Source organism: Leptonotus elevatus, chromosome 12, assembly GCF_054856555.1.
Source record: "Leptonotus elevatus isolate MCC_2025b chromosome 12, RoL_Lele_1.0, whole genome shotgun sequence".
NCBI lineage: Eukaryota > Metazoa > Chordata > Actinopteri > Syngnathiformes > Syngnathidae > Leptonotus > Leptonotus elevatus.
In genome coordinates, this window is record NC_141250.1 from 5,304,090 (window position 1) to 5,318,859 (window position 14,770).

Below are 14,770 nucleotides of genomic sequence, written 5' to 3' on the forward strand. Positions count from 1 at the left end.
AACAAACTTTTTTTCCTGATGAAAGATGAGAGTTCAATCTTTCATTTGGTAGTATTTGTGTTTCCATAGTCCAAACACAAAATTTTCTGTGGACCTTGAAAGATCAGTCAAAATGCTTAAATCAGCTGGCATCCACATGTTCTCTTTTCTGAAAATGCTTGGCAGTCAAAGAGTTAAGAAGAAATACGTCTCCATCCTGCCTTTTCATTTTATTAAGAGTTTTCCATTAACCACCAACGAATTCTCAGGTTAGCTCCTTGTGGACAAAAGCCAGCACCACGTCCAGACTATTGACCATTTGCACCGACATCACGTGATCACGTGACTGCCCTATGACGGATGGCGGAAGGAAATGATTGTTGAATGGAAGTGGACGTGTCCCGAAGCGACTTAGTGACTTTGCGACTTAGCGACTGTTACTTTATAAATTAAAAGTTATTATTGCCCATAGAGCCATGGAATCTATTACTTCAACCGAAGGTCGCCTGTCAGTCTAAGTTGCACATTTAGTCTTTTAGTATTATTTTCCTTACAACGGGGCTGATTTAAAAGCTTGTTGCTGGCTGGGTCTCTGAGACGAGATGCTACGCTCACACCAGGGGACAATATACCTCGTAATGCAAAGTTAAAACTTGTTTATCATGCTAACTGACTTATTTTTACATAGTCCGTTCTATATTGAAACGCTGTGATGATATTATGTTACTATATTTACTAGCATGGAACAAACGACTATCGTAGTGGCAAGCTATGCGGTAATTTCATGAATATGACTCCGGCTCCAGAGTGAAAAACTCCAAGCACAAAGACGAAATCCCCCATTATTAAACAGTCAAATGCACTTAATAGTTTTGAAGAAGGTGCATTTTAAAACTAAGCTGTGTGTTCGTGCAGTTGGAGTGGATGCTAACTATCTGGCTCGTTAATGTGATTTGAAACACGCAATTCGACACCTCTATTACAATCTTTGTTAGAGTGTACGTTTACGAGTAAAATGTATGGACATTTATCTACTAATTACAACATTTATCTACTAACTTCGCAAAAAAATTATCACTGCAAATCTGTGAATACTTTGTGGGTTGCCAGTCCTTTCTGTTGATTGCTGCTATTAATCGACATTTATTGTCTTCATTAGTAGGTATGCGATAAAAAGCAACATTTGGTTTACTCCTTTGTCTGTCTGTACAACCGACCGCACAGCAAGATATGACCATTTTATAAGATAGTCAATTAGATAATGAACTTTACTTTGTATGAGATTCAATGGTTACAATACAGGCAAGTGGCTCTTTTGCCGTTCAGTGTTCCCGAGGGGGCGTTCCCATGAGGGCTGTGACGTCACATGCAAAAGGTCAATAGCTCTGCTATGTATTTCTCGCAAGTTTCTGAGAGGTTTTTTTTTCTCACAAAGGTTATTTCTCATAAGTTTACCCAAAAAATTCTCGCAAATTTGCCACTTTATAATGTCACAAATTTGCGCGTTTATTTAACGTACATTTTTTAGTTTTTTTTCTCTCGCAAATTTGCCATCATAAAGTCGCAAATTTGTACGTTTATATAGTTTTTTCTCTGAATATTACCCACCCTCTAAAATAATATATTTATATATGGTCATTGATCAGTCATGTGTCACACAACTTCAGAATTCCGTCTGTTGTTTTCACAAGCAATAGAACTAGTGAAACACATTATCATTCACAGACTATAATATGCCTACAAGTAGTAATACACTTTATAATATATAATACATTTTAAGAGTAGTTTGCACATACTCATGTCCATTAAAATGAGTTTGTATACAGCAGTTCAATTATTTCTATATGGGATTTGTTTGTTTTATAGAATGTATGCTTATAATAATGTATTGATGGAGTGATGCTTAAGAGGGTTTTGTTTGTGGAAAACCTGTTTTCTGCCTTTGAACAGTGTAGACAATAACACGATGGGGCCTCTTCGCTACAATTGCTACCACCGCAAATCACGATGCGTTTAAAGGTCTCTTTCAATTGCAGCCGTGCACGCGATGGGGCCACCGCTGCATGTTGCCCTGTCAGGACTTTGCACAATGGGGTCATGTATGCTTCAGGCACGAGGTCAGGTATAAAAGCAGCTGGGTGACATGGAGAAAACTAAGCAGTCTGTTTGAGCTTCCACACGTACCACCGCAGCCATGACCATGGGCAAGGTAAATCTCCATTGTGGGAGTTAGTTTTATTTGAGAATCAATCAATCTAATCAGTTACTACTGCTTGGGTTTCAGATAATCTTCTACGAGGACAGGAACTTCCAGGGTCGCTCCTATGAGACCAGCAGTGACTGCGCTGACATGTCCTCTTACCTGACCAGGTGCCTCTCTTGCCGAGTGGAGAGTGGCTGCTTCATGGTCTATGACCGCACAAACTACATGGGCAACCAGTTCTTTGTCAGGAGGGGCGACTACTCAGACTACCAGCGCATGGGCATGAGTGACTGCATCAGGTCTTGCCGCATGATCCCCATGGTACTGTATCACAGGCATCCAATGTCTACCACTTAATCTGTTCAGGGTCATTCGTGAATTGGGCATCTGCACCACTCTGGACTGGTCGCAAATTAATCACAGAGCATATCTAAGCAACAATCATTCACTGTCAGGGAAGGTGTGGATTGGCTTAGGTGGAAGAGTTGTCCCCAGTGGTTTTAAGTTTGAGCCTCAGTTCTTTGAACAGTATATAAGAAGATACTGCCTTGCCACATTTACTTTAAGTCCAAGTTACCTAGCATGCATGTTTTTAAAATGTGGTATGAAACCAGATTACCCAAGCTAAGCCCATACAAACACTTTGAGGACATACCAAAATTCAAACCCAGAAGATTTGACTAGCTTCATACCCCACTGTACCAAATTGTAAATCAATTTTCCACTTAAAACAACAATCCATTTAAAATTGAGTGTGTTGCTGACTTTTGCCTCTTTTGTTTCAACCCACAGCACAGAGGCCAATTCAAGATCAAGATCTTTGAGCGGGAGAACATGAGCGGCCAGTCCAACGAGCTGCAAGAGGACTGCGAAAACATCAATGACCGCCTTCGTATGAGTGAATGCTTGTCCTGCAGCGTGCTGGATGGCCACTGGTTGCTCTTTGAGCAGCCCAACTTCAGGGGCAAGATGATTTACCTGAGGCCTGGCGAGTACAGGAGCTTCAGGGACATGGGCATGAGCGGCACTCGCTTCATGAGCATGAAGCGCATCATGGATTCCTGTTCTTAGAAGCAACTGTGCAGCAAAACAAGATTTTAAATAAAAATCACTTTAAATGTACTTGCTGTTGTCATTGCAATGTCATATTGATATTTTTCCAGCATTAATATCGCCATGTGATTATATGTTAATCCATATTCAAACGATCACATTTCCTTAATGTCTGTACATCAAGTAAGAGTCTTCCTCAATGACCGCGTTTACCTGCAGTCAATAAATTGTCCCTTGGCGCTGCCGTGGCCTGTGGGGCCCTGAGGTGTTGCGCTTGCTCTGTCCTGGCAGGGGTCGACGGCTCCCCTTTTTGGTGGAGATTTTCATGCATGCCAGATCCACCACACCAGCATCTATTGAAACTCAGACACAATCTGCTTCTTCCTCTGGTCGTTGAATCGTTGGAGGCTGATGTCTGTGGATCTCACTCTGCTTCGTCTGTCCTTCCTTCCTTTCCTCAGTCTCTCCGTTGGTCTCTTGAGTTCTCCCTGATTTGTTGGAATTTAGATGTTTCTGGGGTTGGTGAAGAACTCTGGTTGGTGGCCCGGTGGGTGGTGGGTGGTGTCTTTTCGGTGCTGGATTTCACTTTCCTTTCTTTTCTTTGGTCCTTCCTCGGGTCTCCTGACGGCCTCACGACTCTGGCTGGATTCTGAAGTGTTTGGTTTAGGTGAACGGTATGGGATTTTTTAATAGGTTTTAGGTGAACTAATGAATACACACTCACACGCACGCACACATGCACATACACACCCACATACAAAATAAAAATTAATAAAAAAATAATAATTAAAAAAAAATGTTTTTAAAAGAGCAATGATGATGACATGTCAAATCGGTAAAATTACCAAATGAACTGAGCTCTCCAGAGGAAAAAAAATTAAAATAAATTAATTTAAAAAAGAAGCGGAAATTTTGTCTATAGGAAACAGTCATCCAATAAATATGACCACATAGGACGTTTTGAAAAGGTGCTAAATTACGACCAAGTGTTACGTGTTTTAGTTTAGCGACCTCTATTGGCCATGTTGAATAGCGCTAAAGCCAAAAGGTAGAATCGAATCCAGCCCCTCTGGTCGAAAGACGAGTGATTATCTCACTGAGGTACTTGGCCAGTGATTGTTTAATTGTTGTCTACATGTTTTGTTAGTGTTCACTACATCTTTTGTAATTTTCTACAACCTCACTTTGCCTTTTCCTAATCTCAACCATTAGTGTCCCATGTAAAGACGTGACGTGTACTGTACAACCTTTTTTTTTTTTCTTTTTTTTTTTTACCTTTCTGAAAGCCTCATCCTAACTCCAACCATTAACCAACAACACTAAAAAATACACTAAATTCACTCATGGCCCGTTAGCTCAGTGAGATAAACATTCTTCTTTGAATCAAATGGGCTGAGTTCGATACTGGATTTTGTATTTTTACGCTATTCAACATGGCTCATAGAGGTCGCTAAACTACAATACGTGAAACTTGGTCTTATTTTGGTGCGAGGTAAAACGACCAATTTGGTCGTTATTGTTGGAGGACTTGTATAGAGATCCGGACGTCACATGAACGTCTTTGAACACGCCCCTTGTGGCAGGAAAGTGGCAGCGCCGCATTAATGGACTACATTGACGAGGAGGGATAAAACTAGCGTTTATCCGTCAACTTTCCGCCCAAGAGCATTGACAATCACTTTGATGAAACACATGATATACATGCGTGAGGGGGACAGATTGGACTGACGATAAAGTATTGGGAGGGCTTCTTTTTTTTTCAACTCGGTGACGCTGCTACGTGGAATATTTGCCCTTTATGTTTAGTCAAAATGCCATCGGAGTTAGCAGTTTCACTCAAGTCTTGGCAGTGTTATTTAGGTACGTTAGCAACTTAGCATCTGCTAATTTGGCCGCCGCCGTCATTTATGCCGTAAAAAGTCTTTATGGGTTTGGTCATTCATTAAATTCAACTGTACGATATCTATTTGAACGAAACAGATTATTTCCCATACATTTTGCGTTTGGTAACTTGCCTGAAGTCAGGCAAATTAGCGTCTGCTGATTCAGCCACCATGTACAAAGTGCCCGATCACATCTTTCGCCTTCATTTAATAACTATACAATTGTGCTACATCTACACGACAAACTGATTCAGTAATTGACACAACTGATATGAAGTGATCGCTACACAAGCAATGCGGAGGATCCCAAATCCTCCGTCTGCTGTGATCCATTGGCTACAAATTGGTTCCTCTTTTGGTAGCCTGGAGAATGTTTGATCCTTTTTTTGCCTCTTCTTGTTTGCCGTTTACTCAAAGCGGCACACGTGTTTTCTGTGTTGCCAAAATGGTTGGCTCATTTTGGGACATGTGACGTCAATGTCCGGATTTCTATTTATCATTGTGCTGTCCGTGCGTTGCTGTTTAGACGGGGGTCAATCACATTAGCAAGTCTAGGGAGTTACGCTGTCTACTCACGCATGTAAACAGGTTATGCTTAATCTGTCAGAAGCTAGAATTGTGACCTTAACCTGAATCGTGATGGCATGTAAACATAGTCAGTGTAATTATCTCAGTTCTTAAATTCAGCTTTTCCTCACTGAGACATTAAAGACCTGACTGCTGTGCCCATCTGAACTACCTTGCTAACAAAACAAAAGCACCTTAGGCATAAGAATAGTCTGATGAATTGGATACCCCGTGTTGAAAACAACTTCAGTATTAAAGTTGATTATGTCGTGACAGAGGTGGCCACTTCCATCAATTCTTCTGGTAGTAATGGAAAGGCAAATAAAGTTTGACGCAAAATTTCACCGGTCCTTAAACACTATACTAACAGTAACTCCCAGAAGACTGTATATTGTCAGTTGAACAATTTAATGGATGCCAGAACGATCGAGTACATAGCCTACCGTGGACCGCCTTTTCTGCCTGATGCGGAAGAAGGTCCCAGATGATTCCTGTTCATATACTCTCTCGGCCACCCCACACAGAGGGGCGACTCTGCTCAAAGCTTTAGTCTTGATATCTGTGCTCTTGACAATAACATAAGTTGGTGTTGAGAACAAATAGATGCACACCAGTTGAATAAGGTGTGTTTTTCGGTCTACAGGGAGATTCCAGCGACTGAATGAACACCAAACAAGCAAAGGTACTTATGAAGAAGGCATTGTTTTTATTTATTCAAGCTGAGTACATAGTTCTAGCACATGTCAGTGATACGCCTCAAGCTGATGATCCTGATGCCGCTCTGGCCCATCTCCCTCAGGCTGCGGTGCTCACCGGGCTTCAAGTAGATCATCCTGCCACGGAAGTTGGGCTGATCAAACAGCAGCCAGTGACCCTCCAGCACCTGACAGGACAGGATGTCGTTCATGCGGAAGCGCTCCATGATGTTGTCGCAGTCCTCCTGCAGCTCTTGGGACTGACCGCTCAGGTTCTCTCGCTCAAAGATCTTAATTCTGAATTGGCCTCTGTGCTGTAATTCAAATTCCAAGCGTCAATACCAATGTCTGGCATGGTAACGCTCGTAATATTCAGGTTAGTTGCTTACGGAGGGGATCATTCTGCAGGATCTGATGGAGTCCAGGGTCACTCCCATAGTCATCATGCGCTGCAGGTCGTGGTACTCTCCTCTCTTGAGGAACAACTGGTTACCCAGGAAGTTGGAGCGCTCATAGACCATGAAGCAGCCATTCTCCACCCGGCAGGACTGGCAGCGGCTCAGAACAGAGGTCAGCTCAGGGCAGTCGTTCAGGCACTCGTAGGAGCGGCCCTGGAAGTTTTTCTCCTCGAAAAGGATGATCTGATAAATGAAACAGAGGCATTTTTGCTTTGCCCATTAAAGAAGTGCAACAATTTGTAAGAATATCTTTACCTTGCCCATGGTTGTGGTTTAGGTAGTTCCCAGTGGAGGGTTCAACTTGCTCTGCTAACCCCACGATTCCAAGGCCTTTTTATACAAAATCCCGGGGCCATGACGCGTTGTTATTCAAATGCACAAAGCTGATGAATCGGCAGACTGACTTTTTGCTGAACAGGGCCTATAAATGCGTAACAATGCTTCTCCATCCATACATTTCTGGCTGCGAATCGCCTGCATTATGTGTGCACGCGGGCTTTGTGCGTGCTCGCTCAGTCAGAAGCTTCTGCACATATGGTGTGATCACGGCCACTGGGGAGAGCGCAGCGTTCAGCGCCTCTCGGATGAACTCATAGAACCGGAATCGGTGTGTGTGTGTGGGGAGTAATCACCATTTACTTGATGTAAATAAATGTAACTAAGTATGCTTCATCCTTAAACTTTCACGAAAACTTTATTGTTCCACGCATCCCTTTCAACACCTCTGTAAAATAGGCACACACAATGAATAAATAAAGGTCCATATGAATCCTGTGGGTACAGTACCTTTTCTTATATTGCTAATTTTTCTGTTTAAAATGGTTTATGTTATCTTTTTATTTTGTGTATAAAAACAAATAACACTTAGAGTGGGAAGACGGGTTAATGTAGCAGATCCCAAGGGGCGGGTGGGCGGGCCGCAGTGTCGGAAAGCCCATGTATATTCTTTGATTTCTACATTTTCATCCCTGTGCCCCCTGGAGTTAGCACAATTTATGGAACCACAAATAAATTCAGCAGAATATCAATTAGCAATAAAAACTTTCTATTTATGCAAATGTTACTGGGACAAAAAAATATTAATAAGTCATTATTCATCCAACGGATTACCCTCAATGTGTCACACCGCGGTGAGGTTGTTTTGTCATTTCCTGTTTTATTTTGAAAATTCTGACTCCTTTCGTTTCAGGTCACTTGCCCTTCCTCATGTGGTGTCAGTGTCAACACTGATTCCTGATTGTGTCCACCTGTTTCCCATTACCCTCATGTGTTAAATGATCTGCGTCTCCCCCGTCTTGTGCCTAAGTGTTTTCGTCAGAGCCAGTCACAGTCCTCAGCCTTGTTGTCCTGTCGCTTGTGTGAACTTTGGTTTGTAACTTTGTATAGCCACAGTATAGTTTTAGTTAAGGAGTGATATTGTTTTGTTTGTAGTTTAGACATCCTCCCTTTTGGAGCGCCTTTAGTTTAACATTTAATCGCCTTTGTTTTTTCCCTCTAAACGAGGAGGTTTTTTTAAAATAAATTTCTGCCTTGGCCTCAAACTTCTATCTCTGTGTCTGAGTCCTAAATCTGCCACGTCGTGTCACAATGTCCAACTACAATGTTATATGGAAAACACAATGCCTTTTTTAGACTTTTGACTTCTTTAGACCATTATCTGTGTCTTTTTTAAATTATGTTATTAGAGATTAGATTTGATTTAATGTTGTTTTTATTGTGATACTATTGTATTAATTATCATTATTAAATAAATACAGTACACACGTATTACCTTTCCCCCCAATATTCCAGTGTTAAAATGTAAAAAGATTTGTTTCTTTATTCATTTAGATGGGACAGAAAATATCTCTTAGTAGTGTTCAGTATATTATACAAGTGGAAATATAGTGCAATTAGCGAAACTACAAAATATCAATCATATTAAAAGGATAGATATTTTAAAAAAGAATATATTGTTCCATTAAGTTTTTTTAATTAGTAAATGGACTATGAATGTTTCTTTTAATGGTTCAAGTTAATTGACATGAAAAAGAGAAAACTGTCTGCAAAAGCCTAGTTATTATGACAGAAGGAAGTTTTGTTTTGTATTGCTAAAATGAGCAGTAAAAATCTTTCAGTATTATAGGACATGATCTATAGCTAAATACATAATCAATGATAGATCAATTGTAAGGCTGTATATCCAATGACTTAAAAAAAACACCAATGTACATCAAGGAGAAAGCAATTACAAGGCCAGTTAAAAATCCGACATCTTTAATAAACAAAGCGTTTGATATTTACAGCAAGGCTTTCATTTGATGGCTAAAATTCGGTGACCCTCCTGAAGGAGCCGACGATGGCGCAGGTGGCGCACCAGTCGCGGTACCGCCGGTACTCGCCAGGCCTCAGGAAGTACTGGCGCCCTCGAAAGTTGGGGTACTCGTAGAAGATCCAGTAGCCATTCATGACGTTACAGGAGTAGATATGGCGGTGGTGGAAACGGTCGGACACACAGGCACAGTCGTCCATGAACTCCATCATGTGACCGCTGAAGTCAGGCTTCTCATAGATACGCAATCTGTACGAGCCTCGGTACTGCGGGATCACATGAGAAGGCACAGTTGGGTTTGCGAGGGCATCAGAATGACTAATTTTAAGTAATGTGAATGAAGGGTAGGATCATGGACATAGGAAGAACGGAAAGTATATGAACGACCGGTCCATGTTTAAGTATAGACACTAGAAATGTAATCACAGACATTGTAATCGTAAACCAGAGGCAGAGGTGCAGAAGTCCAAATGGCCTATCTTTAAATATGGGAACCCAATACAGAAATGCACATTGAAACTATCTGTCTGACTTTAAGTACAGAAACCCAAGGCAGAATCACAGTCAGCAACCTGAAAGCTTTGTCTAAAGAATCGGTAATATCGAAACGACCTGTCTAGCTTTTAGGAATAAAAACCAGAGGTCTAATCATGAACATTGAAATGATTAGTCTAGCTCTAGGTACAGAAACCAAAGGTGCATTCGTAGTCATCAGAACGACAGGTCCAACTTTTCAGAACAGAAACCAGAGGCTGAATTTCAGACATCAGAAAGAATGATCTATCTTTTAAAAATCTAAGACAGAAGCAGAATCATGAACATCGCACTGGCCCATCTAGTTTTTATATATGGAAAGCAAAGGCCAAATGACAGACACTGGAATGATTACCCTGGAGGCAGAACAACAGACATCACATTGACTAGTCTAGTTTTCCAGCAGAATCGAGAACATCGGAATGACTGATCGAGCTTTAAGAACTACAAGCATTCCGACTCTTACTGCGGGAATCATCCTGCATGAGCGGATGCAGCTGCTGAAACCCATCCATCTCTGGTAGTCGGGATAGTCTCCCCTCCTCATAAAGTATTGGTGGCCCATGAAGTTGGCTCGCTCGTAGATCATGAAGCAACCGCTCTCCACCCGGATGGAGTTGCAGCGGTTAAAGAAGGAGTGAAGGTCCGTGCAGTCGTTGCTGCACTCATAGCTGCGACCCTGGAAGTTCTTGTCCTCGTAGAAGATGATCTGTCAGGAGATGGGAGGTTGCGTGACGACCAACAAAGAACTAACATGTGGTTTGATGCGTGCGGAGCAGAGCCTACCTTGCCCATGGTGTCTATTGGAGAGATTTCTCATGTTTCCAGGGCTTTTTATAGCACCTCCTCACAAACAAAGCATTGTTATTCAAATCTTCTGCTAGTTATAAATGAACGCTGCTGGCACATGTGCACCTTTTTGTTGGACCACGACATGGGGTGAGAAATATAGATTTGTATTTGACACAAAAAGAGAATAAATAATTAACAGGGTTTGACGTTGATGGACAAAGGAAAGGACTAGTATGGTATCCACACATCCTGTGGACAATAGAGGCAGAACAATATGGAAAAACGCTGTTCACGCCTAATGTGTTGCATAACAGCGCAGGGAGCCACTCGCTGTTCACACTGTAGGAACTTCAAGCTAATACACAGGACGTCAAGGATTCTCGTTGGGATTGTACAAAGTTTAAGATATCAAAATATACTGTAAGTTAGGCTATGTGTCTGTAGTACAAAATTGTAAGAAATATCAAAATCCGAGAACATAATATCCCAAAATAATGTGAAATACAAATTCAAACTTTATTCTAATGTCCATGAGAAAAAAAAATATGTATAAAATGGTGGCACAGTGAATAATGGTTATCACGTCCACCTCGCAGTTCTGAGATTCAGGTTCAAATCTGGGCTCCACTCTGGCTGCGTGGCGTTTGCCTGTTCTCCCTACACTTCTTCTCACATTCCCAAAATGTGCCTTATGAAAAAATCATTGGCAATATGTGGTGCTACATGGTGTTAACTTGGGATGTGGAGGACCCAATAACAGGGAAGGTGAAATCCAAGCAGGGATGCAGTCAAAAAGTTATTTAGTTTAACAAAAAGGCAACAAGGCAGCTGTGTCAAAGAAGGGAAATATCCAAGACCTGCAGGACTCCAGCCCTCGAGGACCGGATCTTGTCATACTTGTGCTAACGGCTGTGGGCATTCACACAAATTTAAACATGACATCACATATGAAAAATTTTAAGTATTCTCGGGGTATTTTTTAAATGTATTGTTCAAACAATATCTTTTCTTTTTTTTTCATCAAAAACATGTTCCACGTACTTATATTTCCAGTAATAAACTCAAGTACTGTATCCCCTATTAGGATTCAATAGACAATGGATTGCTTTGGATACCCAACCGATCAATTGATCATCTGACACATTTCATTCGGAGTTTATATCAGCCAAAAAACAAACAAACACCTTATTCAGTTTCGAGTCATCAATAATTTTCTTAAACTGGCATGAGAGCATCCTGAAAATGTTGTGGGTCATTCACAAACATGAATCCCTCATTTCAATATACAAGAAATCACTGCATATTTGTAAATTAGACTATTTGCCAATTTTTTTTGGGGGGGGGGGGTGGAACGACTCCTCCATTATTATCTGAAAAACTCAACTATTTGTTATTTTTGTGCTCATGTCAAGCAACGTGTAATAGAAAAACACCATGCAGAAGTGTGGGGAGGAGCTTCAATTAGTCAGACCACAGCCTTGTCGAACAGAACAAAGTGCTTTACTGCCATCATGTGGTATCCAGCAATTACAAACTTTTTGGGGGGTCATCAATTACCTAAATAGCAGGTTCGCCCTATTTCCAACTCTCAATCTCATAATGACCAATGGTCCACTTTCCTGACTAATGTAATGCTGGTTTCCTGAGAAACAATCACCCTGGGACAATAAAATGCTACAACAGCGCAAATCCACTATGTATGCTTTAATATACTCACTATGGTAACACTTATCATGAATAAGGTTTTGGATTTAATATTAGTGTTGCACGGCCGAGATAATTAGCATCTGGACATATGTCAAGAGTTTGTCATGGACGGATGTAATAAGAAGAATCAGGTCACTTTTCAAAATAAAATAATTTTGAGACCCAATTAATTAATAAATAAGTTAGTTTTTTTGTTTTTGTGTTTTTAACTGTATGGTTAGTTAACTAATGAATGGAACAACCTAAGTTCGCAGCACGTGAATTTGGAAGCACACACACCACTTACTATGTTCACGAAGTTCTTCTCCTTCAGGTATCCGTAGCAGAAAGATGGCAGCAAAACATGTCAGCCTCTTGTAAGGCGCAGATCTTTGGCAATAAAAAACCACCAGATGGTGCTAAGTCAATACAACACAAAGCAGGCTCTTAATGCCGAAAACAAGGGAACGGAAGGGAATTTGAGTTCGGCAGGACCTGGAAAAGATGACTAAGGACAGAAAAGTTTACATCAAAAAAATACAGGCTGATTTTGTATTATGGATTCATATTTAGATCCAACACCAGCGCTCACAGTTTAAAAAAAGAAAAGAAAAAAAAAGGCGTTAACATAATAGTCTTTTCTTGAAAATTCAACATGACACACTAAGAGCTTTGCATATACCAATGTATGTTTGATCAAATGAAGCAAACAAAATTATAAATTGTCCATAACTTATAAATATAAATTGTTTCAACATAACATGAGTTCTGGCCACACGGGTGACTGGCGAACTTTTTCTTTTTTTAACTTGGAGTATGATAGAGTGTTGATAAAAATATTGATTTACTCCACTAAAGACCATATAATATTCTATATACTGTATAACAAATGTAACTTTCAGTCACTCTATGTGCAGCGCTTTAATATGGCTTTGTGACTTTGTGAACTTAGCACAATAAAAGTCAAGTTCATATATTCAAATTTGACCTTTTTGCTTGAACAACTCACCTCAAAGAGTTATTCATGAAACATGAACATAACATGCAAAACATTGTGTGAAATCGTATTATGCACTTAAGCTACAATAAGATAATGGCTGCAAGATTTTTTACAGTGAGAGGTCAGTTCCTCACCATAATATTTTCAACTAACGTATTAATTATTTCCATTGGTCATATTTAATGCATTGCTTTGATTTCCGCGCTTGCGCTGTCGCTCGCATCATGTTTTTTTCATACTTGCAATGCATTGTAGTCTATATCAACCCATTTGAGTGAACATTGATGCTCACTACTTTTCAGAATGCAGTGGGTAATTTTGAGTGCCCTACATTTTCGCTCCCTGGACATTCGGACGCCACTACAAAATGGCGTGACCCCTCACTAGGGCATTATATAGGGAGTAGGGTGCACATTCGGACACAGCTTCTCTCTATATACGGCTCTGGGTCTGCCTAGTGAAGTAGCAGATTAATAATGTAAAGAACTCCCTCAAGTGAATCACAATTATCAATCTGGCTGGCGAGGTTAGGTCAGTGATGATACCACTGAGTAGGTTTTCTTTTTAAATCATACATCACAACATAACACTTTTAACCTTTTTTTATTTTTACAATATTATAGAACAGCATGACGTATTTATGTTGCTAATAACTATGATTTATAAAAGACACTAAGGACTCAGTCAATGAACTGAAGTCAAAGTCAATTGTATCAGGTTTTAACTTCTTCTTTTTTTTTTTTTACCTTCTGTCATGTTTCAACATTTAATTTTTTAACATAATTTTCATATTTAAACTTAAGAATTTTCACATTTTAACATGATTTTCACAATTTAAGGTTCATGTTGTAACATGACAAATATTAGGTTATAACATAAATGATCTCATTTTAATTAGATCAGTTTTACGTTTTACAAACTTCCAACGCAAGCGATGAATCAAGAATTATAAATTTTTGTACAATTAATTTTACACTAAAATTATTATGGTGGATATATTTTTAAATATAGGCTTATCTTAGATACTATTATATAGGGATAGAGCGCTTATCGGACATATTGGAAGTTCCTGTCCTCCTGGAAGATAATCTGGAGTGAAAAACACATAATTGTAAAAATAAGATTATCTGCAGAATGAAATGACAAACAGAAACAAATCAGACCTTCCCCATATTGATGGTGTCACTCTGTGATTGTTTGTTGGTGGAGCTCAATGCTTATATATCATGCTTGTTGTTCGAACCCCAGCCCGCCATCAGCAGAGATGCCGCAGGAGTCTTTTCTCCTCTCTGGGTGTCGTGCCGTTTCCACAAAACAACCATGACTCCCGGAAAGGCCAACGTGGCGCTCCTCGTTGGTCATGTCAATAAGATTCATCCTGCCACGGTGGAAGGATTGTCATGTAAATGGAACTCTAGATAAATACCACAAGACACTCAGCATGTGGGAATACCTCAAATATGACAAATAGAATTTGAAAAGGGAAAATGATGGTGTGCCGACAACTTATATGTACAGTACAATAAATTGTGCTGATTTCATATGAAGGAAAAATTGTTGCACACAACTAGGGTAAAAAAAAACTGTTTTTATACAAGGAGAATTCTGA

At 40.1% G+C, this 14,770-nt stretch overlaps 3 protein-coding genes across 3 annotated transcripts; 1 reads left to right on the top strand and 2 right to left on the bottom strand.

The window, feature by feature from the left end:
- The first annotated feature begins 2,036 nt into the window (after positions 1–2,036).
- On the top strand, positions 2,037–3,304 carry LOC147164337 (gamma-crystallin M3-like). The gene is made up of 3 exons (XM_086090512.1): positions 2,037–2,188; positions 2,264–2,503; positions 2,975–3,304. The coding sequence occupies exons 1-3, from the start codon at positions 2,174–2,176 to the stop codon at positions 3,251–3,253; spliced, it is 534 nt and encodes a 177-aa protein (XP_085946638.1). The 5' UTR covers positions 2,037–2,173; the 3' UTR covers positions 3,254–3,304.
- Positions 3,305–6,368: 3,064 nt separating this feature from the next.
- LOC147164338 (gamma-crystallin M1-like) lies at positions 6,369–7,186 on the bottom strand. Its single transcript, XM_086090805.1, has 3 exons — positions 7,094–7,186; positions 6,770–7,021; positions 6,369–6,694 (listed from the first exon to the last, which is right to left on the bottom strand). Exons 1-3 carry the CDS (start codon positions 7,100–7,102, stop codon positions 6,419–6,421), a joined length of 537 nt encoding a protein of 178 aa, XP_085946931.1. The 5' UTR covers positions 7,103–7,186; the 3' UTR covers positions 6,369–6,418.
- A 1,891-nt stretch (positions 7,187–9,077) lies between these two features.
- Positions 9,078–10,566, bottom strand: LOC147164339 (gamma-crystallin M2-like). Its single transcript, XM_086090807.1, has 3 exons — positions 10,470–10,566; positions 10,150–10,392; positions 9,078–9,415 (listed from the first exon to the last, which is right to left on the bottom strand). The coding sequence occupies exons 1-3, from the start codon at positions 10,476–10,478 to the stop codon at positions 9,143–9,145; spliced, it is 525 nt and encodes a 174-aa protein (XP_085946933.1). The 5' UTR covers positions 10,479–10,566; the 3' UTR covers positions 9,078–9,142.
- Between the last annotated feature and the right edge of the window lie 4,204 nt (positions 10,567–14,770).

What these genes read in the sequence shown, in the direction of transcription:
- LOC147164337 (XM_086090512.1), top strand. An exon ending in CTTGCCGCATGATCCCCATG is followed by an intron (nt 2,504 to 2,974) that starts GTACTGTATCAC and finishes TTCAACCCACAG; the next exon opens with CACAGAGGCCAATTCAAGAT.
- LOC147164338 (XM_086090805.1), bottom strand. An exon ending in CCTGCAGAATGATCCCCTCC is followed by an intron (nt 6,695 to 6,769) that starts GTAAGCAACTAA and finishes TTTGAATTACAG; the next exon opens with CACAGAGGCCAATTCAGAAT.
- LOC147164339 (XM_086090807.1), bottom strand. An exon ending in CATGCAGGATGATTCCCGCA is followed by an intron (nt 9,416 to 10,149) that starts GTAAGAGTCGGA and finishes GTGATCCCGCAG; the next exon opens with TACCGAGGCTCGTACAGATT.